Source organism: Vicia villosa, linkage group LG5 (genome assembly GCF_029867415.1).
Source record: "Vicia villosa cultivar HV-30 ecotype Madison, WI linkage group LG5, Vvil1.0, whole genome shotgun sequence".
NCBI lineage: Eukaryota > Viridiplantae > Streptophyta > Magnoliopsida > Fabales > Fabaceae > Vicia > Vicia villosa.
Window position 1 is genome coordinate 96,177,129 of NC_081184.1, and position 24,268 is coordinate 96,201,396.

Consider the following 24,268-nt stretch of genomic DNA (forward strand, 5'->3'; position numbering starts at 1 on the left):
TATATTAGGATATATAGTTTAACTTGTTTTATCAAGTAGAATCACTATTATAATAAAAAACGTAAAAAATATAACTGCACTCTGATCCATGTAATGTTGTTTGCTTTTTACTCTTTGATACTTGAGCTTGTCTTTGCAATCAGAATATTTGTATAACTCTAACAAGATATAAATAAATATTTAGAACAATCTGACATAAATAAATAAATAAATATACACACAAATATTTAGAACAATCTCACTTACGTGTCAACCATCTCCTTCATATCTAGGTAATTTGTTTGATCCCCCTCTAACGAATCTAGATAATATACTATTTTTCTTATAGGATTAATTGCAACCAACAACTAGTGTCCACTGTAAAATAAAATAAAAGTTTAGATGGAAATTTTCTACACAACGTCCAAAAACAAAAAATTATAATAAATGAAGTTAGAATGAAAATCTAACCTTGTGCATTTCAACATACGACTCAACCTCATTGTCATTATGCAGAACATACAAATGCACTTGCTCTCGTTCAGCCGTTGATATTGTCACAATTTTATTTCCAAATAACTTTTTCCTTCCTTTTTTTCAAAAATATGAGATTTGGAGGGTCTAATGGATTGAACATTGGACAAATATTCAGTACAAAACTCAACCGCTTCTTCAACAATGTATCGCTCAACAATACAACCCTCTGGTCGACTTTGATTTTTCACATACCCTTTTAATATTTTCGTATAACATTCAACAGGGTACACCCATCTTATATAAGCTGGTCCACACAATTATGTCTCTTTCACAAGATGAACAAATAGATGTACCATTATTTCAAAAAATGAGGGAGAAAAATACATTTCAAGCTCACACAAAGTAATAACTATAGCTTTTTGCTGCTGTTATTCCTTTCCTCTAATGACTCAATTTAAAACCTACCGAAATGGCTCTTTAAAGAAGGGCTTGATTACTAAAAAATTGACCTGAAAAAAAAACACAATTTAGTTATGAATCTTCTTAAGGGGCAAAAGACATAGGATTTTTATATTTCAAGGGGGTGTTTGAAAAAAAATTACATGGGGGAAAAGGGAATTTCGCCTATATTATAGGGAGTTTTGTATATAGTAGCGCTTTTATGAAAAAGTGTTGCCTACTCTATGGTCTATATATAGTAGCGCTTTTCAGAGGCGCTTTCTATAGTGTGGCCTCTAGCAGCGCTTTTTAAAAGGACTCTTGTATGTATAGCCTTTAGAAGTGCTTTCCAGAAGCGCTTTCTAAAGTTAGTCTTTAGCAGCGCTTTTTCTCAATTTAGTATATAGTTTTAATTTTTTTTTCTTTTTTTGAACTTATAGCAACGCTTTGGTATAAAAGCGCTGCCTAAAACCAGTTTTGGCGTAATGAGTGATCTTGATAGTCAAAACATGGACATGATAACCACCTCACTCAAATTAGGAAAATCTTCCAATATACTAAAACCTCAATCAATGAGCTACAATCCAACCTTCCTTGAAAGTCACCATGAAATCCACCTAGGCACGTGTCAGAGAGGGAGAAAACGACACTCAATAACACAAAAACATCATATAGCTTGACGCTTGCTCAATGTAGATGAAATACTCAAATGATTTCCACCTCAGATCACCACCATCTAAAGTACAAATGAAAATCCTATTAGGATTATCAACGGGTCTGAGTCAGAACAAAACTTCCATCTCAAACTCTAGACAAAATGTGTTAGGATTATCCCTATCTTATATACTAAATCATCTCTTCTAAATCAATAATTAAATGAAATCCTTCTTGGGTCATCTCGTTGTTATCACAAATTAATTCACCACTCTTCACTACCTAAGATTATCGTTTTAGGGGACAAATCATCTAGGATGGGCCTAAGGCCAACCCGTCATGCATCAGACCTATATATCGCCCTCCTTCCCCGTCCTCAACGGTCAACAAGAGACAAGGGCGAGAGCAAAGGACCAGATCCAAAGCAAGGACCACGAGAACAATCAAGATCATAATTCTAATCGTAATTAGAGTTTCTCCATAATATCTATATAAAAACTATGATATCAAATAGAAAGATACACAACATCTTAAGTCAATAAATCTCACTTCTTTATCATTTATTGAGTTGAACGTCAAAATATTTACATATACCACTCAACATCATTCATCTATGCACATAATTTTTTTTTGTAAACAAGGAATAATATATAAGGGAGAACTAAGGGTTCTCCAACCTGTTTACAAAAGCGAGCAAGCTCGACAAAAGAGATTACGCACCAATTACAATTACGACAAAAAAAGCAAAGACTCTTTGCTAAATTCGTAAAAGCAACAATTGGATCTATGCACATAATTAACTAGAACGTTTGCAACCTTCCTAAGCAATTCATCTTAATGCAATACCACACCAATTCAAACTAAAACTAATACTAATACATAAGAAACTTTCAATTAAAAATGAGAAAGGTTATATTGACACCATTTTCTCTTTTCATATTAATTTAATAATTATGAATAATATATTTGTATAGGGTGTTGGTGTTGGATTATTAAGATATTAAAGAAATAACACTCATCAAAAAATAAAACTACATAAAAAACTTGGCTTAAATTTTGTCCATAATAATAATAAGGGTTAATAAACTTTTTAGTCCCTCTAAATATTGCTGATTTCGTTTTTAGTCCTTCAAAAATTTTCCTTTAAGAAATCGTCCCTTCAAAATTTTTCGTCTAAACTATTGGTCCCTAACGTCAAATTTGCTAGAGATTAGCTACGACTTTAGCCACCGATTAGCTACGAAATTTGACGTTAGGGACCAATGGTTCGGAACAAAAATTTTGAAGGGACGATTTCTTGAAGGAAAATTTTGAAGGGACTAAAAACGAAATTTGAAATATTTAAAGGGACGAAAAAGTTCATTAACCCTAATAATAATTATGAAGTATGCTGAAATACTAGGCCAATCGTCATTTTTGTCATAGTATTTGGAAGGTGTCGCAATTCCGGTAGCTGTACCCATCAATTCATACTTCTGTTGTGTGTTGTCTTTTTTTCTTTTTAAAACGTGGAAGAACATAATGTACATCCTTTTATATTTCATAGTTATAAATAAAAATCATCACATTTTTTAATATTCTCTCTTTTTCTATTTCTCACATCCATAATATTAAAATATACACCTTAAAGAAATGTGAACAATCTTTATTCTTGCCAAGTCTCCAACGTTGAAGATGAGAGAGTTTTCTCTGACCTTGAGTACCCTCTTGCATATTAATATTAATTATTATCAACAGTACGTTGAAAACAAATCAAATAAATTATTATACATGTATTGTTATGTCTTTCCTTTCATTTGACTTATGCAATGTACCTTTATCTCTCTCTCTCTCTCTCTCTCTCTCTCTCTCTCTCTCTCTCTCTCTCTCACTCACATGAAAAAAATAATATATAAAATAATAATATTATATTATTTTAAACTTTTTTCAAAATCCAGGTCTCTTATTTATAAAGGCATTACCACTATCCACCAAATTAAGTTTCATCTAGAAAGTGAGAGTTTGAATCATCAAAATTTTCTTGCTTGAGAAAAAGAAAAAAAATGGGAAGAGCTCCATGTTGTGACAAAACAAGTGTGAAGAGAGGTCCATGGTCACCAGAAGAAGACTCAAAACTCAAAGATTACATAGAGAAACATGGCACTGGTGGGAATTGGATTTCTCTTCCTCATAAAGCTGGTAAGATATGTATATTCATGAAAAATGCTTAATTTTGTATTATTATTTTTTTAAAATTTTATTATTTTTTGTTATTAGGTTTGAAGAGATGTGGAAAAAGTTGTAGATTGAGATGGCTTAACTATCTTAGGCCAAACATTAAGCATGGAGATTTTTCTGATGAGGAAGACAGAATAATTTGCAGTCTCTATGTTAATATTGGAAGCAGGTACACTTTTTTTACTACTACCTTTTTAGTGCAAATTGCAAAGTACAATTTTTTCAACCCTTTTTGTTCTCTTCTGACCAATCTAATCTCAAATTCATAATAATTGTCTATAACTTTATCTTTCTTCTTATCCTCCTTAATCATTATAATCTACATGCTTCAAGTACTAAAACACCAATAATGAATGTCCTAACACAATAAGTAAAATGGAAAATAAATTATAATAACTAAAAGGAAAACAATTATTTAAAAAATAAATTTTTAACCTTATCGGTTAGCCGGTTAGCCTAATCATGAAGACTTGAAACTTGAGAGTATATGCTTATATTTGAAGTTATCTGAAGTCTCAGAGTAAACAAGTCATTTGTTGGATCAGAGTTTTATTTTGTCTCTGGCTTTAAATGGTCCGTAGACGGTATGATTAATCCCCTTAAATTAGTCGGTTTCATGGTCAGATATAAGAGTTATAAGAAAAAATGGAATTTGTTTGTTTGGTGAGTGGAAACCTAGTTAGGTTCCATGCAAGACTAAGAACATGTTTTTGATATTGATTTGTAGGTGGTCAATCATAGCTGCACAATTGCCAGGTAGGACAGACAATGATATCAAGAACTATTGGAACACAAAGTTGAAGAAAAAACTCATGGCTTTACATCACCCTAGAAAACCTTCATTTCCACCCCCATCTTCTTTCTTTGACTACTTCACTCAAACTCCAACAACATCCTTCAATGATCTTCAAACCATCTCACTTCTTTCAAACAACTATCCAAACACATCTTTCAACCCTTTTTACCAAAACCAAGATTCCATGAACCCTCACATGCAATATAATAATACTTACCCTATTATCAAAGACAACAACAACAACATGTTTATGTTTGGAAGTGAAGGAAGTTGTAGTTCATCTGATGGAAGTTGCAAGGAAATCAAGCAAGAAGAAATTGGCTATCATCCTCATCATCATCACATGTCTAGTATTGGATTTGATGAGTTCAACAATAACAATAACTTCATGATAAGTTCTAACAATGGAAGTGTTGTTGGTCGTGAAACTTTGAACCAATATGAAGAAAAATCAAGTGGAGTTGGATATAGTTACAATAATAATACTATTAGTCCAAGTCAAACATTAACTCCATTACTAGATTATGGTCTTGAAGATATTAAGCATTTGATTAGTAACAACAACAACAACATCAACAAAGATTTTAATGTTGAGGAAGTTCATAAGAATGAAGAGAATAATGGTATGTACTATTACCATTACTAGAGTCTAGAAGTGAAATAAAAATATTTTGAGGTCATGTGTTTTTGTTTTTAATTAATTTAATGAAATTATGAAGGAATATTTGTTATGATGATTAGTTTTAACTTTTATTTATGTTTTGTGCATATCTTCTTGTAATGATTATAAACAATGATGTTACATTTTTTGTAAGTATATTTTCCGTGCAAGTTTTTTTATATTAAAAGAATGGTAAAAGGAAAATAAACAACCAATAATTATTGATTTAGGTTATAATTATAATATTATAATATTTATTAAAAAATTATTATCACATGTAGTTTATGTGTTGATTAGATTCTTAGTATTATCTTTATCTTTTTTATACTTATGATATTATATATAATTATGAGAATTTGTGATCTGTTTATTTGACAGAAAGTGCATTATTGAGTTAAGCACTCAATTAAAAAATTATTTTCAAAATAACTTCATTTGAGTGAAGAGACAGAAACTAGCTCGTTGACAACAAATCTCAATTTTCTTAAGATTAATTAATAATTATCATGGAAAACATACAACGATAGAAGTGAAATTTTGTTGTCTAGTACTATAAATTAACTTAAAAGTATTCATATTTAAATAATTTTTACTATTATTAGTCATTTTATTTGAACAAGTCTTTTTTAAATTATTGCAACGACTAGAAAGCGGCAAAAGCCATGAAATATATGCCATTATTGTTGACAAATAGATCATTTTATTTATTAAATATTTTACTATAATTTCTAGAACATGAACACTAAATTAATACTTCACTTTACACACACACGAATCATAAACGAAAACGTGAATGTTTCTTCTTTCTAATACAAGTTAAAAAGTCGAAGTTAGAAAGTTCAACTTTGTTACTTAATTTTCTATAGTTTTTAATGCATAGTGTGTGCTTTGAAAAACATAATAGTGTACGAAAGGAAACAAAAGAGGAAGAAAAAGAGTTAGTGAAAGCAAGAAAAGAAGATGATGATGCAAGTTGTTTAATATTAGAGAAAGGTTATTCTTACAATTTATGTGACACCTACACCGTAGTATATTACGGTTTTGATTTTTTTTTTTAATATTTAATCATTATTTTTTATTTTATTCTGAAAACAAGCACATGCCAAAAAGTATTTTATACGGTGTAAGTGGATAAGTGTATGATATTGGGTGTATAAATAGCAACCCTCTTAATATTAATGTGCAGTGGAATCCCCATTGGGAAACCAATCCCATAAAAGGATCCACAAATTAATATGAACACCAGGAATTTTTGTCAGATTTTTAATTAAAATATCAAACTAATGTACTTTTTGAGAAAAAAATTAATGTTCTTGTTGTATTTTTTTTAGTTTATTTAATAGATAGGGTTGGGATAGTAGAGTTGTGTACAGCTTATGGGAAGACTTTCTCTTGGTTCACAACAAAGTACATTAAAAGTCTTGAGTTTATTCTAAATACTTGAAATTTGAAGCTAATGTAAAGGTGAAGGGTCACTCCTTAGAATTTGAGTAATACTATTAGTATGTATGAATTGATTTTTGAAAGATTCAAAATTAATTTTAAAATTAACTATAGAGGTATATAATTGTTTTTGTTGATTTTGAAGTGTTTGGTTTATTAAAAGTAGAATTGATTCTGCTCCATAATTATTAATTCTACTTTAAATTACAATTTGCAGCTTCTGCCTCCATAATTGATTATGAGTGATTTTTACATTGAAATTTATTGTCCAACTCACTTTTACATAAATGTATTCAAACATAAATCAATTTTGCTAAATTCAATTTTATAAAAATCAATTCTACCAAACTCAATTCTACTATAATCAATGTTGTTCACTTTAAAAGAAAAACATCTGAAAAATAGTTAAGTATTTTTTAAAATTCAAAAACATTTAGGGGACATGATAGTCTCTTTTAATTCAATAAGATATTTCAGTTGTCCACACTATTAATATTTTCGGTATTAGAGAAGTGTAATTGAAATTCACATCTGAAAAGATTTTAATTTTGAACGATGTAATGCATAATCCAATTTAAAAAGAATATTGGTTTTGGGTTATTTTTGAATAAAGCATAAATCAGTCGGTCTATTGGAATAGTTGCTTACGAGGATTTAGCCGATGAGCTTTTCTTTCGTTTTATCGTTTTCCTAGGTAGAGATAGTCTCATGCTCTAGTTATGTAACACTTAGGGTTTACGTTTGGTTTCATATTATATTTTGAGAAATATTGTATTACTCCCTTTATAATTTTGAATATGTTGGATTTTGTGATGTGACCTTAGTGCCAAATGCTTGTATGCATGGATTATTATATGTTGAGATATTGTTAATTGGTATCATTTTAGTATTGTTGTTGTATGTTGTAATACATGTGACGCTTTCTTGATATGCATGATTTTACTCTAATTTTGCAAAATATTTGTCGTGGGGTTTAGAGAGTGTTACATTAGTGGTATCAGAGCCTGGTTGGCCAGTTGGCCAGGTTATTAATGTGTTTATTTCCCTTTTGTATTCGATTTGTGTTTGTGACATAATCAGTACTGTTTGTCTGATGTGGATTGTTGGAGATTAAGAAGGCTATTGGTTATCAACATATTTCGCGCTTGATATGCTTAAGAATTTTGTGAATGAAATGAAAATCAATTTAGTAAGAAAATTAAGAGGTTTTGTATTGATAGGGGAACTGAGTATGATCTAATTTATTTAATGAATTTTACAAACAATACGGATTTGTACATGAAAGCATCACATCATATTCTCATGAATGAATAGTAAAGCAGAAAGAAATAATAGAACTGTTACTAAATTAGTCATTTCTATTATGTTAAATTTTGGTGTTGCATCTTAGTGGTGGTGAGAAACTTAACTGACTATTTCCTATTTCCTAAAGAGAGCTCTCAAATCTAAAAACAGGATCTCTCCTTTGTTGAAGAAAAGACTATCAAACTTGTTTTATTTTAGAACTTGAGGGTTTAAGTCAAGATTACGGATCCGAAGCAAGTTAAACTCGCTAGTAGAGCCTACGAATGTATATTCATTAGGTATGTAGTAAACACAAAATTATACATGAAAGCATCACATCATATTCTTGTGAAATGAATGGTATAGTAAAAAGGAATAATAGAACTCTTACTAAATTAGTTGATTCTATTATGTTGAATTTTGGTGTTGCATCTCACTGGTGGTGGGAAACTTAAATAACTATTCCCTATGTCCTAAAGAGAGTTCTCAAATCTAAACACAAGATTTCTCCTTATGAGACATTGAATATATTGTGAATATATTGTGATATATGTGTGTGTTGGGTTAATGGGTGTGAAAATAACATTATTGATTAACTGGGCCTTGGTGATGGGTTTATGTGAGAATGAGTTAAACCCACTAATGAAATAAGAATTAGTAAGGGTTAACTAAAACTAGAGAGAATTAGAAAGATAGTAAGAAAGAAGGAAAGAGAAGAAAAGAGGAAAAGGGGATAAGAGAACAGGAGAAACCTAGAAAAGCTAAAAACCTAAGGTAAGGGTGGGGTTTCTATTATTATAGGTTTGTATAATGATGTATGATGGGTAGTGACATGAAATTAGGGGTTTATTCTTCTTTTCATATATTTCACATGTCAGGGTTTGGTGAAATGATAAAATTGATGTTTGATACGATGTCCTTATGTTACTATATGATGCTATATGTTAGAATATATTGAATTCATGAGTAATTGTTGTCTGGATGAGTTTTGGGGTGAAAACCTCGTATGGGGCAAATTGTTATTCGCAGTAGAGTTTTTTGTGACAGAAGAAATCACACTTACCACGAGAGGCCGGGCTTAGCATGGTCTGGTTTCTTACGAGGATTTAGTCGATGAACTTTTCTTTCGTTTTATCATTTTCCTAGGTAGAGATAGTCTCATGCTCTAGTAATGTAACACTTAGGGTTTACGTTTGGTTTCATGTTATGTTTTGAGAGATATTGTATTACTCCCTTTATAATTTTGAATATGTTGGATTTTGTGATGTGACCTTAGTGTCAAATGCTTGTATGCATGGATTATTATATATTGAGATATTGTTAATTGGTATAATTTTATTATTCTAGTGTGATGTGCATATGAAACATGATATTCAAATGTGTGTTGTGAACATGACCAGAGGCTTTATGAAGTTTATTGTTGTTGTATGTTCTAATACATGTGACGCCCTCTTGATATGCATGATTTTACTCTAATTTTGTAATATATTTGTCGTGGGGTTTAGAGGGTGTTACATTAGTGGTATCAGAGCCTGGTTGGCCAGTTGGACAGGTTATTAATGTGTTTATTTCCCTTTTCTATTCGATTTGTGTTTGTGACATAATCAGTGTTGTTTGTCTGATGTGGATTGTTGGAAATTAAGAAGGCTATTGGTTATCAACATATTTCGCGCTTGATATGCTTAAGAATTTTGTCAATGAAATTGAAAATCAATTTAGTAAGAAAATTAATAGGTTTTGTAGTGATAGGGGAACTGTTACTAAATTAGGTTTTGTACATGAAAGCATCATATCATATTCTCATGAATGAATGGTAAAACAGAAAGAAATAATAGAACAGTTACTAAATTAGTCATTTCTATTATGTTAAATTTTGGTGTTGCATCTTAGTGGTGGTGGAAAACTTAATTGACTATTTCCTAAAGAGAGTTCTCAAATCTAAAAACAAGATCTCTCATTTATTGAAGAAAAGACAATCAAACTTGTTTTATTTTAGAACTAGAGGGTTTATGTTAAGATTACGGATCCGAAGCGAGTTAAACTCGCTAGTAGAGCCTACGAATGTATATTCATTAGGTATGGTATGTAGTAAACACAAAATTATACAAGAAAGCATCACATCATATTCTTGTGAAATGAATGGTATAGTAAAAAGGAATAATAGAACTCTTACTAAATTAGTCGTTTCTATTATGTTGAATTTTGGTGTTGCATCTCAATGGTGGTGGGAAACTTAAATGACTATTCCCTATGTCCTAAAGAGAGTTCTCAAATCTAATCACAAGATTTCTCCTTATGAGACATTGAATAAAAGACAATAAAACTTGCCTTATTTTACAACTTGAGGGCTTATGTCAGGATTACGATCCGAAGCGAGTTAAACTCGCTAGTAAAGCCTAGGAATGTGTATTCATTAGGTATATAGTAAACATTAATACATACAAGTTTTATGACTTAAATCCTAAAGTGTCACAAAATTAAATGATGTTGAATTCCAGGAAGATAAATTTTCTTTCAAATTGATAAATAGTTAGGGCACTAAATCAAATAACATTCATGTGATCAAAAGAACTAAAGGCAATGACGAAGTAGACACAAAACTTCAACGAAGCAAGAGAGTAATAGTTGTTAAAGAATATGGATCATATTACGTGGAATACACAATAGAAGAAGATACACCAAATATTCAAGAAGTCTTATCATCTCTGGATGCATATTTGTGGCAAGAAGTTAATAACGATGAGATAGATTATCTAGAATCTAACAGGACCTGGAACTTATTAGACTTGCCTCCTGGTTGTAAGTCAATTGGTTGTAAATAGATTTTGAAAAAGAAGCTAAAACATGATGAAATAGTTGATATGTACAAGGTTTGCCTTGTAGCCAAAAGTTTTAGGCAAAGAGAAAATATAAATTTCGTTGATAATTTATCTCCGATCACTAGAATTACATCCATGAAGGTACTGATTTCAATTGCTTCTATTTATAACTCAATGGTACACCAAATGAATGTTAAGTCATCTATTTAAACAATGTCTTAGAAGAATAAATTTATATGGACCAACCAGGAGGGTTTGTGATTCATGGGAGAGAAAATAAGGTTTGCAACTTAGATAAGTTTCAGTATGGTCTAAATCAAGCTCCAAAGCAATGGCATAAATCTTTTTATAACTTGAAAATATTGAATGGATAAAAAGTGAATACAAGTGACAAATGCGTTTATTACAAATTTGGAAATAGCATTTGCACTATCATATGTCTCTATGTAGACGACTTACTCATAGTTGGATTAAACATTCAAGCTATAAATGATGTGAAATTATTATTGTGCGACAATTTTGATATGAAAGAGCTTAAATAAGAGATGGTGACTCTTGGAATTAAGATCACTAAATCCGAGAAGGGAATACCCTTGGATCAATCTCACTATGTGGAGAAGATCCTAAAGAAATATATTTTTTTACTGCAAACATACTTGAAAAATTGAGTTTACTATGTAGGAACATTTATGGTAGTGTTAGAAAAATTAAGTATGTGAGCGTCATTGAGAGTCTTAGGTATGCTACTGATTGAACTATAGCTAACATTAGATAAGTTGCAGAATTGTTGTACAAGTTTACTAATAGACCAAGTAATGAGCATTGGAAAGCCATTGAGAGAGTTATGTGATAAATTAAAAGGACCGTTAATTTTTGTTTACATTATAAGAGATTTTATACATTACTTAAAGGATAGTGTGATGCAGATTAGAACATATTATCAGATGATTATAAAAAAAGTAGTGGTCATATATTTTGTATAGTTGAAGGATTTGTATATTGGAAATCAAAGAAATAGACTATCTTGGCTCAGCCCAATCTGGATTCTAAAATGATAGCATTATAAACTGCTAGTGAAGAAGAAAATTGGTCAAAATGCTTGCTAGCTAAGATCCCTTTGCGGAAAAAACATATGTCAACCGTGTTGATCTACTGCGATAATACCATGACTATTGTAAAAATTTGATCATTGTTATTATAATGGTAAGAGGCGTCAAATAAGAATAGAGCATGACATTTTTAGAGAGTGTATCTATAAAAGAGTTGTGAGAATGGATCATGTATGCACTGATGAAAATTTAGCAGAACCTTTGACGAAAGAATTAGCTAGAGAGAAAGTACATAATTCATCCAATAATATGGGGATAATGTTTATTGATATTTGAGCTACTTATGATGGTAAACCAACCTAAAAGAATTGAGATCCCAAGAATTAGGATACATGGAACTATGTGCTTGCATATACAATTATGTGCAAATTATCTTGGTGGTTTTGAATATGACAACATATAATGTTGAGCGGTGTTCGGTGGAGTCCTTGAGGATTTCTATTTAATCAAATTTTAAGGATGATGTCTATCAAATAAGCTATATCAAGCCTCGTCAATTAGAATAAGTCAACTCCCAATTAAAGTGTTGAATCAATGATGAATCAAGCAAGAAACCTTGAAGTTTCAATTTTGTGAAAGATGAGAAGTGTTAAAGCTCACATGGTCTTGTGTTTGAGTAATTGATGTATTATAAAAGTATAAAAGTATAATCTAAGATACTAAGAAAAAACACACACACACACACACACACAAATGTTTTGGAAGCCTCTCTCATTTTATAAAATCACTCAAAAATATTTTATGCTTGGCCTATTTGGTTATTAGCTTAGTTAAACATTTTGGAGTGATTTTTACACTAGACAATTGATTAAAAATTTAAGGTTAATCGATTAACTATTTTGTAATGTATTCTAATCATTTAAATAAGCTTCTAGTCGATTAGTAACAACAAATTTGAAAACCTTCCATATTTGGTCTATCTAATAGATTAACGTTAGGTCATAATCGATTAAATGCATTAGAAAGATTATGGATCATTTTCCTGTTTGAAACATATTTTCTCCTATAAATATGGGGCTTCTCCTTATTCCCAAACACATCAGAATTCGCTTTGAATCTTTTCTTTCTCACTTTCTACTCTTTTTATAGTATTTCACTAAAATTGCCTTAGTGTTTTGCGAGTGAAAAATACTTGTGAGAGTTTTGTTGTACAAGTGTTTATGCTTAAGTGTTCTTCATCAAGAGTGTGATTCACTTGTTTGATATATTTATTTGGTTAGTGAGTTATCCTGGTAAAATCTCAATTTGATTGTCGAGACTATCCTGGTAAAATCTCTATTTGGTTCTTAATATTAGTTGGTCAAATCTCTGTTTGGTTTGTTAGCTCATCTGTCAAAAGCTCTATTAGGTTTGCGGGATAAATCTATGTAAAATCTCTCATATGTTGTAAAAAGGTTTGCGGGCATATCCTTAAAAGCTCAAGACTTTTTATAACTGGAACTCTCAAGAAAAAAAATTTAGAGACAAGAGCGGGACAAGTGGTTAGGCCAAACCTATAAAAATTCTAATGCAATTTCTCTATCTCCATCTCTTTACTTTCTTTCATTTAATTTTTTTCGTCTTCTCTATCTCCTTCTCTTTTATCTTTTCGCTGTTTTATCTTTGTTTATCTATTGAACTAACATAAATAGATTTTAAATAAAGAAGTTTTTAAATATTAATCATGGTTTATGAACAACATAATTCACCTCCATCTTGTGTTTGAATTCACTTGTTAAGCAGGTTCAACAGATAATAACAAGTTGTGAGCGACCCGAGATTATCATGTTAATATAAATAAGAGAAACGTGAATCCTGAAGTGATAAGAGGATGAGATAATAAACTCTTAATGAGATATATATATATATATATATATATATATATATATATATATATATATATATATATATATATATATATATATATATATATATATATATATATATATATATATATATACTTTGTATATGTGAAATACCAAGCTACAAGAGTACTCTTGATGATAGAATCAGTTATATGGTCCTGGAACTTAGGTCAATTTCTATGAAATTTCGAGGCAAAATTTCTAGAGCTTTCACTAAATTTGGATAGACATACAAGGTCATTAAAACACAACATTATAGAATACACACTAAGAAAAAATTGTGTGCAGATTTAATGTCTGAGATAGAGTTCAAGATAATGAGTCACTCAAGTCGTAACACCTTTGTTTATGCACAATCTTAGAAATGTTTGACGTTACTTCTGAAACACTTTTTAAAATTTAAGTGAGGGATTGTTGGAACATGTGAAAATTCTAATATGATAATCACATTGAAAAAATCCTAAAAGTTCCACATTATAAAAAAATTATGTGTGTTTATGAGTTAATTGAGAAAACTTTATGTCCCACATTGTTAGAATGCACACTAAAGTTAATTTCCAATATTATATAATAAAAATAGAAAATTCTAAGTTTTACCTTGCTTAGATTTCTTATCTAGGTTAGTTTATTTCACTATATAAGAAATGCACATTTCAGTCTAAAATACATCAAAAATTATTTATGAGCTTTTTCTTCCTCATTCTTTTTAAATTGTGTTTTTGAATTGGTAGAGCGTCAACTTATTCCCTTTTTCTACCTGTTGATTTGTTTTATTATTTTCTTGAATTCTCTTTGGAAATCATTTAGGGTGGTCAAACGATCATTATTGAATTCTCTTTGAAGAATTATTTGAATTTCTTTTTGTCTAAGAGCTTATTTAAAGTAGTCTATATTAGAGGATGTACTTCTAGACTGATTATATATCCTGTAGTAGTAATCGTATCATTATTGAACTGAGTTGTTTTATTCTAAAGGTGTTGTGATTTATAGTAGGGGTGGCAAAATGGATGGATTTGATGAATATGGATTGGATTGTTAATGGATGGATCAAAACAATTCATTAATCCATTAACAATCCACTAAAATTTCTTTAAATAAATGCAATCCAATCCATCCATTAAGGATAATATCCAATCCAATCCATCCATTATCATCTTTTTAATGGATGGATATCCATCCATCCGCTAAACTGATTAAAATATTTTAATTATTTTTTAAATTTTAGAATTATTTTTTCAAAATTTCTTTAAAATAGTTTTTTCTTAACTAAAGATTTTTGTAATTAATCTTTCAATACATTTTTTATTAATTTTACAATGCACCTTCTTTAATCTCTAAAATATATTGTAAGTTTTAAAACTTATATTTATTCGACAATATGAAAAATGGATTGGTAAAATCCTTTTTTTTCTGCTCCACTGTTCACAATCTAAATTGAACCATCTTACAAGAAAAAATTGAACCAGGATCTCGTGCATATTTAATACTCAAACTTTATATATTGTATTGACTAAACTAAAATACCTTGAACAATTTGTTTTTTTATTAAATATATTTTTATTTCATTTGTAAATAAAAAAAGATTTGCTATCAAAAAAATTGAAGATATAAATTTTTTTAATAAGCAACTTAAAGATATTTGTTTGTCGTTGAATTTACACGGGGTCTATGTTTTAACGTAATTACACTCATTTGTGTTTTCGTATTGATTTAATTTTTTTAAACTTAAATATTGCGTGAAATTATTTAAAAAAAAAGACATATTTGATATGTTCAATTGTTCAGATTTTATATTTATCAAAATCACATGATAAGCTGGCTTAGATCAAAGATATTTTGTAAAAATAACAAGAGTCAACATATATACGGTAATTATATACAAATTATGATGTTTTTTTTATAAATAAATTATGATGTTATTATATTAAAATACTGAACCAGCACGATATCATATTACTCATTTCTCTTCAAAATAAGGTTTGGTTTTGTTGCTCATTCATCTTCTTATATAGAATCAAACAAAAAGTAGTGAATATATTTTCTATTGTTTGAAATTTAACTTGAGAGGTTATATATATATATATATATATATATATATATATATATATATATATATATATATATATATATATATATATATATATATATATATATATATATATATATATATATATATATATATATATATATATATATGTGGGTTAAATAAAACAACTAAAACAGTTTTAAAAACTTATAAAACAGTTTAAAACAGTTTTAAAAAAGTTTTAAAACAGTTGCCAAAACTCAGGAGGATTAAAAATGAAACTACAATATTTATGGGGATTAAAAACTTATTTAACCCTATATATAGATATTTATAAAAAATTTAAAAAATTAATTAACTTTTTTTATAAAAACATATATTTATTATTTAATTATAAAAACTATCAATTAGTTTTAAAATAAAACATCAGATAATACAATGAATTTTTAAATTTTGTTGGATGGATTGAATCCATCTATGACTTTAAATGGATGGATTAGATTCAATCTATTAACTACTCTTTTTATAATGGATAGATTGGATGGATAATTTAGTGGATGAATTGGATGGATTTTGCCAATGAATTTCATTATCACTCCTAATTTATAGTTCACAATTTTACATAATAAAATAAAATATTTTAAACAGAACAAGACTTTAGTCTGTAATTCAACCCATTAATTTCTTCAATCACATTTTTTAAACACCAATTTTTAAATAAAAAAATAAAAATGCCCAACCCAACAAAAAATACTGTTGAACCATCTATGCATCGTTCTCGGTAGGGGTGGCAAACGGGCATGCCCGCCCTGTTTAGGTCCGCCCCGCAAAAGTCCGCGAAAAAATGGTGCGGGGCGGGGCGGGTTTTTTTAAGAGTGCGGGTCTAAAACCTTGCCCCGCCCTGCAAAAAAGTGAGGGCGGGGCGGGAAAGCCCGCGGGAATTCGGCTTTTTAGGCCTAAAAATAGTAAAATTTTATTAAAAACAAATGCCCGCAAAAGCCCACAAAAAAACGGGGCGGGGCGAGGCGGACACATTAAAGAGAGCGGGCCTAAAACTTTGCCCCACCCCGCAAAAAAGTGCAGGTAAAACGGGTTTTATCCGCGGGCCGGGTCCGTTTTGCCACCCCTAGTTCTCGGTCATAATTTAGACTGCGTTGTTGATATTTAAATGTCTTGTCTATGAAAGAAATATTGTTTAAATGTTAATTTTCATTATTTTTTTACTCATTAGTCTTATTACAGTTTTCTTGAAAGAACTTTATTTTAAATTTTAGTTATAAGTTCTAATAGTTTTTGTCTCTGATTAAACCACTTAGTAAATTTACATTCAAAATACTGATTGGTAGTTCACCAGCTTGCTTATCAAAGAAATATGATGATATTGTCTTGCCCTCTTAACTTAGCATATCAAACAACTAGTTGCGCAATTTATTGCCCTTTATCTTCCATTTATATAAATTTCTATTGATATTAAAGAAAAAGAAAAAAAACAACTTCCCATATTGACAAATTCTTAAAATATAAAATCAAGCTAGATCTTAGTATATCCTTTTAATTGGACCACAGCTAACGACAACTGTGGCCAAAAAACACAAATTCTCAATGTAAGCTCTAAGATTCAACTCTGCTATATATTATTAATTAAAGCTGTCTTTGAGGGCGTACAAGACGGCTATTGTTTAGGGCTTCAAAATTTTCATAGTTAAATCGTAATTAAATAAGGTCTCATAAATCTTTGTCACTATTAAACTATGATTAAATAGAACTTCTAATTCTTTTGTCGTGGTTGAATCATGACTTATCTATACAGGTCCTTCAAAAACTTGAGACTTCAAAAACTTGAGACGGCTTTGCTAATAATAATTAAGATTTTTGCTCTATTAATAACAAATTACTTTAGGTCTTAACCATCCAGCTGGTGGACTCTTATTGACCATTGTCTGAGACCTATACAACAGTCACCACGTCATTTGGACGTTACGTTTCCAAATTGTTTATAGAATATTTTCCACATATAGTTTATAATTAGTTAATTAGTTAAGTTACGTTCATACGCAATGGTAAAAAAGCAAACCAAACACAATTTGACTAATTAGTCTCTTTCATTTGTTTCTTAGTGAAAAAGTTTCATAGCTGGAGACTTAATTACACCAATAGAACATGTCTTGGAGAAGCTCTCTCATTTGTTTTAGAGTGATGATTTTTATATTAGGTAAGCAAGATTACAACTACAATAAATTTTCATATATTGATTGGTTTAGAGAAACATAAAATGTCAAATCCATAGTTAATAAATATATATATCATTGGCATGAATATAAATATATTACTAGTGGCAACAGGTCATAGTTTTGGTGTTGGAATGGATTGACTTTGAATTATGAACAGAGGCCAAAAGGTTCCATTTCGTTTTCAACTATTCATAATGATGAGTTTCTTGGGAATGGCTGCACCTCTCAAAATCTTGTCTCTTCCAACTACTATGCTCTGGAGAAGACAAGTTTGCAGTCTGTGCTGATACTGCACATCAGAAAAAAAGTAGTGGACAATCTGAAAGTGTAAAGTTACAGAAGAAAGTGTGGTTAAAAGAAATTCTTATGCTTCTTTTTGGAGGTGTATTAGAAATTGGTTTCTAAGTTAAAAAATTTAGAGAATATCTCAAATCTCAATCCACCTACCTCATAATACTTTTAAGTATTTAGTGAAATTTCATTTTTGTCTTATGTTTTCGGAGGTGTATTTTCGGACACATTTTTTTTATTTAACATTAAATTGTTCTGTAAATACATCTACGGAACCGTTTAAACAACGTTAAAAAAAAGTTTTGTAGATGCTTTTACAGAACAATTCAACATTAAATAAAAAAATACTTTCATAGATACATCTCCAAAAACAAAAGATATTTTTGAAAACATACATGGTGCGGAACTCCCGAGGAGTGGGATGAGAGATTTCCAAAATTTATGCCTTACAGTGGATTGATATTTAATAATAAACCACGCATAAACAGTTAAACACTTCTAAAACTGAAATAAATAATAAATAAACCAAAACAAAACTGAAATTGAAAAAATGGTAAAAACAAATTAAATTTTTCTTATTAAAAAAACTCATAATGATTTGATTCTTAGTTTTGTTTGATAAAACACTAACCGTACGATTTGGAATTCCGAAATAATATATGAAACCAATCCAATAATTTTAGTTCAATTCAGTTCTAAATAAATTGAAACGATGTAGTTCAATTCAAGTGATTTTTTAATTCAGCTCAATTCAATTATCATGAAGAGCCAATTTACTTGATACTTTTGGAGGAAGGAATAATATTTGTCTCGGGTTTGCTTCTGTTTTGTTAGAATGAGATTGGAATTAGTTTTGTTGTTGAATTTGTTACAGGTTTGCTTGATTTGTTCTATTCAATTTAGTTGGATTTTTTTTATGTACAGTTGGACTTAATTTGGCTCAGTCTTATTCAGTTTCTTATTTCAATCAAAATAATAAAATAGCCTACTAGTATATCATAAAGCTTTTATTAAAATAATATTCTGTTTCTTATTTCAATCAATAATAAAACAACCTATATCATAAACTTTTTTTAAAATAATAAAATCCATCAGTTTGGTGGTATGTTCTTAATTCTTAGTTTACCAAGATATACTAATCTAGGCTGTATCTATTGTAATAAATAAATACTAAAAAAACAGACTGTATGTCGTCTTTAGTTGTCAAAGCACAATGAACACGTAAAATATGTCTTGTTTTTAAATCCATTGCAGAAACAAGTTAAAATCTACTAGCTTTTGATTATGAGAACTTCTGAAATGAAAATGAGGATTCACAACACAATCCTTATAACATTCTGTTTTGACTACAACTTATTCATTCTTCCTTGGGTGATTTGGAGAATTATTAGAGCTTACAAAGCAGCCGGTCAATCATATTGGAGTAGTGACCTGTTAAAATCTGCAAGGAGATGAATCTCTCTAAACAAAACCGAAGATTATACAACATAAGCACATCAAAGCACTAGAAGTACTCATTGAATCTAAATATCTATTAACGACACCCATTTTCTCTGAAACATTTTGCCATTTCACATTTCAAAATCAAGTGATTTGTTTGAGTTACAAAATATACATAATTCAGAACAATGAAACAAACTTTCACATGCAACCTGGTTCTTTATATAAGAGACTATGAAATAGGGAGAACATTACTTTTAGGACGAAAAACATAAGTAAATAAGACAACAGAAATGGAAACCACGGTATCTACCTGAAGATTTTATCTTAAGCAGCAGCAGCTTCTGTTACATTTCCTATTGTCTTCCTGTCAAAGATTTCAATCCAGTATCCATCCGGATCCTTGATAAATGCTATCCCTTTCATTTTCCCTGCAAAAATAAATTGAAAACTTTAATGAAACACAAGCAGTGGCCTGATTGAATAAGCCAAATTCAGACATTTGCCAAGAATATTAAGCATTGTATACCACAGTTAGTTTCTCAAAAATAGCAGCCAGCGAAACTCAAACTATCAAAAAGTTGTGCAATTGTATTGTGCTCAATTTTCATTGTACCCAATTGTGATTCTGTGGCAGCAGATTATAATTTTGTATCATTAGACAACCAACCATAGCTGCTATGTCTTTGAATGCACCTGATCTCTCGTGTGCTTCATAGTTTAAAAAAAAATTCTCCTCCTTTCATTCCTCTCTGAAGGGAAGGGTTTTTTCTTACCAAGGTGGTTAAGGTCAAAGGACTCGTTGGAGTTTGAGCAACTATAACTAGGGTATGTTTGAAAGAGCTTATTATGACGAATACTATATCTAGGGTATGTTTGAAAGAGCTTATTACGACGTATCTTATTCGCAAGTGCTTAAATGATGACCAGTTACTCCATAAGTGTGTTATAAGTTGTTTATTAAAATAGTTGGTATGTCCATAAGATAATGTAATAAGTCCCCCGTGATAGTTACGAAGATAGTTGAACTGTGTTCCCTCTTTGATTGTAGAAATAGTTTTTATACATGGGTGCTTAAATGATAACCACTTACTCCATAAGTGCTTCATTAAGTTGTTTGCAAAAAAAACACACCTAACTCTAACCCATGCAATTCAGATATGTATGACAGCTATTAAGCCAAATAAAAACTTAGCCTATCTAATTCAAACCCATGTTTCTAGAATTAGATTACATCCTCAAGTTTCAAACTATTTAAAAATATGTATTTCACAGTCAAATTATTCGTTGAACTATCTATGAACACAGATTTCATCATGCCGGGAACATAACACTCAACAAACAGAAAAAATTGCCCAGTAGGATGCCAAAATAATTCAGATAGTTATCTACTATATAACAGACCTCAAACACAAGGCACCTGTAGCATTTATAAATAGAAACTAAGCATTCATAGCATAGTATATTGGAAATTCTAGGAGGAAGTATAAAAAAAATGTTACCATCATCTGGTTTCTTAACAAACTCAACTCCCAAATTCTGAAATCTTTCACAAGCTTTGTAGGTGTCATCAACAGTTATGCCAATGTGTCCTGTAAAAAGAATGGAGACTTGCAATTAGAATTCAATTTCCTATTTATCCCAATAAGGCAACAAACAACACATTAGAGTGTAGAAACAAATTGTGGAAGAGAGGAGATAAAATGCATCCAAGTGGATGATATGAAAATAATACTAGATTCTATCACAAGTCTAAAAGAGGTTATAAGTCATAAATACACAAAATGAAAAACAGAGTAAAGGTATACCCAAAGGGAATCTCTTAATGCAATCTATAAGATGGAAAAACACTATGAAAATCCGAAAAATACCCCTCAGGTTCCGGAAATGTATCTCCGGACACACCATTTTCACAACAAAACACGTCTTAAGTGAGAGTCGCCCCAAATTCATTCGTGAATGAGAAAAAACAGTTCGGAAGTATATTTCCGGAAAATATCCAGAAATATACTTCCGTAAAATTTTAAGTACAAATTCTCGGGATTATATTGTGAGTATAAAGTTGAGTCTTTTTATGAACTGGTTTCATGATTTAAAAGGAAATATTTCTATCAAATATTATGGGGAAAAAAGAAGCAAGGTTGTATTCTAGTAGTGTTGTGATCAGAGGAATAATTCTGACCAAAACTAAAAAAAAGCTGGTGCAATGTTAGAGATGTAAAATTGAAGGAAAGTAGTGATATCATACATTATTGATGCATAGGTTCCAGAAATGCATTTACAGAGACATTCCGGAAATGTATTTCCGGAATAAATTTAGTCATAAAATTGAGGTGTTGTTTAAAAACGAGTGAATTGTGTGTGTTTGAGGTGCGTCTGAAGATGTATCTCCAGAATCTGGAGGCATAAATGTATTTTCACGAAGTGTCTTAGTAATCCATAGGGTGCATTAAGAAATTCCCATATCAAAATAAAGTGTCCTGTGTTATAGTGATTGTATAAAGCCCGTATATGAGGTAATGACTAATTGACATTGTTTATAACTTTATACAAATCCCATATTTCAAACTAATGAAAAAAGAGCAGTGAAACAATGAAATTGGGTGTATTTAATACTTCCCCTAGCAGTTTTTTCCTGAAATAATTTAATTTTGTTTTTCAATATCTATGATGAAAATTGGTAAAAGAAAAATAGCAACGTAGAGAACACAACATATCACCGAAACGTGCCATTCATATCTCATGAGATACAACTTGCACTGAACCAAGATATTTGATTCATGAATCGGATGATCCTAATAACAACATCATCAAATCAAGAAAAATGACTACGACTTTTGGAGTGAATCTAGACCAAACCAAATGAGATATCACTTACCAAAACCACGAGGATCCGAATTGCCATTGTGGTGCCCTTTGAACTCTGGATCACTTTCTGTGCCCCAATTACTGTACATTACATTATTGTCAGATAAGACATGCATAGATAAAGAAATCTGACAAATTTATATTCATATTCCTTACTGTGTCAATTCAATTGTAGCCTTTTGAGCAAAGGTCCAAACTGTTCTATCAACAGGGTTACTTGGAGCTTCAGATGTATCCTGAACAAGAAAAAGATGCAACAAAAAAGTTTTAAGAGAAGAGAAAATAAAACTACTCAGGAGTTACCGCGATATGTCATATATGAACTTGGTTTATATTTTATTATTTAAGCATTCCATTAACAGTCCCAACATGTATAATTCAAATCCAGTCATACAATCCATAAAACTATATTTTACCTAGCAAATAACAATATAAACCATACCTCATACCCCATAAAGTACAAGCTGAATTTCAATTCCGGAAAATCCAGTCTCTTGAGCAAACTAAACAAACCAAAAAATTTTAGTGAGTTTTCAAAAAGTGATAGCATTGTCATTACTCATTAGTCAACCAATGTTTCAAAAACTGAACCAAACTAGACAATTCATCCGGTTGAACCATGGACCGACACTGCAATTTGATCATTCAAAAGGTTCAACCACATTTTTGGCCTGGTTTGGTTTTTAAAACAGTGGTTTCAGCAGTGCCAGTAGCATCGACACCTCTAAAAAAAATTCATTCGGAAAAAACGACTTACGACATGCCCAAAATGCGGGAGTAAAAATCAAGGCTAACTTTGGGGTCTTTGATTCTATACATCTGCAACAGAAACAAAATTTTAGAAATGCAAAATTATGCAAGTAATACTAACAATAATAAGTAGAATTACAATTAACAAATATGAATGTAAAAAAAAGGCTCACAGTTTGTTGCATAAAGTAACCCTTAGTAGCTTCATCTATAGTTGCATGAAGACCAGGGTTGTTAGCCGGTGATTCCTTCGGTTCAGCAGCAGCCATTGAGAAAAATCGAAACTGAGTCGATTTCTGCAAAAGGAAATGAAGTATGAGAAAATAAGCAGAGTGAGGATCGATGAAAAATATGATTTGAAATTGGAACCTTTGGTTTGGTGAAGAGTGAGAAATGGAAAGGGGTTGAGAGTGGTGATGGGAGAGAGAAACGTTGGGGTTTGGCGATGAAACGGAGACGAGAAAGGAAGTGTAAAGTAGAGGTGGCTGACATGCTTAATTATCGGAGAGATAGAGAGAGATTGCGTACCTTGTGATGGTTTTGAAGAAGGAGAGGATGAGAGTCTCGGCGAGAGAGAGTGGCGAACGCTTGTGAGTGGAATGGAAGAGGACAAGGTGATCAGTGTTCCTGCAAACTCGGGCTGGCCCAAAATTTTGTTTGGAAAGATGCAGGAGGTTGATCCGGTCAAGGCTATTCACATGCTCTGTTTTATTTACTACACCCTCCTAGTTTGACTTTACAACCATTAAATTAGAGGATTATTCAATATACCTCATCTCATGAGTTAGTGACACACTCTTGAAATTTTTAAAAATAACTCAAATTTTTGTTCTAAAATCCGGACGTAATTAATACACAATAAGTCCTTTTTGTGAAACACCAAGGCTAGATGTTTCGTCCGAGAACTATAAATGAATATTCTAACTTCACGAAAGATTCAG

At 30.5% G+C, this 24,268-nt stretch overlaps 2 protein-coding genes across 4 annotated transcripts; one reads left to right on the top strand and one right to left on the bottom strand.

Moving 5' to 3' along the window:
* The first annotated feature begins 3,503 nt into the window (after positions 1–3,503).
* LOC131606895 (transcription factor RAX2-like) lies at positions 3,504–5,385 on the top strand. Its single transcript, XM_058878985.1, has 3 exons — positions 3,504–3,726; positions 3,805–3,934; positions 4,493–5,385. Exons 1-3 carry the CDS (start codon positions 3,591–3,593, stop codon positions 5,205–5,207), a joined length of 981 nt encoding a protein of 326 aa, XP_058734968.1. The 5' UTR covers positions 3,504–3,590; the 3' UTR covers positions 5,208–5,385.
* A 14,052-nt stretch (positions 5,386–19,437) lies between these two features.
* LOC131601868 (lactoylglutathione lyase) lies at positions 19,438–24,007 on the bottom strand. 3 transcript variants are annotated; one of them, XM_058873780.1, is made up of 9 exons: positions 23,856–24,007; positions 23,501–23,623; positions 23,335–23,396; positions 23,020–23,080; positions 22,734–22,813; positions 22,588–22,658; positions 21,212–21,301; positions 20,023–20,140; positions 19,438–19,710 (listed from the first exon to the last, which is right to left on the bottom strand). In XM_058873780.1, the coding sequence occupies exons 2-8, from the start codon at positions 23,594–23,596 to the stop codon at positions 20,037–20,039; spliced, it is 564 nt and encodes a 187-aa protein (XP_058729763.1). In that variant the 5' UTR covers positions 23,597–23,623; positions 23,856–24,007; the 3' UTR covers positions 19,438–19,710; positions 20,023–20,036. The 3 variants fall into 3 exon arrangements, with proteins under 3 accessions (XP_058729763.1, XP_058729761.1, XP_058729762.1); XM_058873778.1 differs by lacking the exon at positions 23,856–24,007 and adding an exon at positions 23,697–23,849; XM_058873779.1 differs by lacking the exon at positions 23,856–24,007 and adding an exon at positions 23,697–23,849 and having other exon boundaries at positions 19,438–19,730.
* Between the last annotated feature and the right edge of the window lie 261 nt (positions 24,008–24,268).

Excerpts from the sequence above, each read along its gene's own strand:
- LOC131606895 (XM_058878985.1), top strand. The coding sequence starts at position 3,591 with ATGGGAAGAGCTCCATGTTGTGACAAAACAAGTGTGAAGAGAGGTCCA. Across the intron at positions 3,727-3,804 it reads TTCTCTTCCTCATAAAGCTG|GTTTGAAGAGATGTGGAAAA; the intron begins GTAAGATATGTA and ends TTTTGTTATTAG. Across the intron at positions 3,935-4,492 it reads TATGTTAATATTGGAAGCAG|GTGGTCAATCATAGCTGCAC; the intron begins GTACACTTTTTT and ends ATTGATTTGTAG.
- LOC131601868 (XM_058873778.1), bottom strand. The coding sequence starts at position 23,819 with ATGTCAGCCACCTCTACTTTACACTTCCTTTCTCGTCTCCGTTTCATC. Across the intron at positions 22,659-22,733 it reads GCTACAATTGAATTGACACA|TAATTGGGGCACAGAAAGTG; the intron begins GTAAGGAATATG and ends TGTAATGTACAG. Across the intron at positions 20,141-21,211 it reads TGTTAAGAAACCAGATGATG|GGAAAATGAAAGGGATAGCA; the intron begins GTAACATTTTTT and ends TTATTTTTGCAG.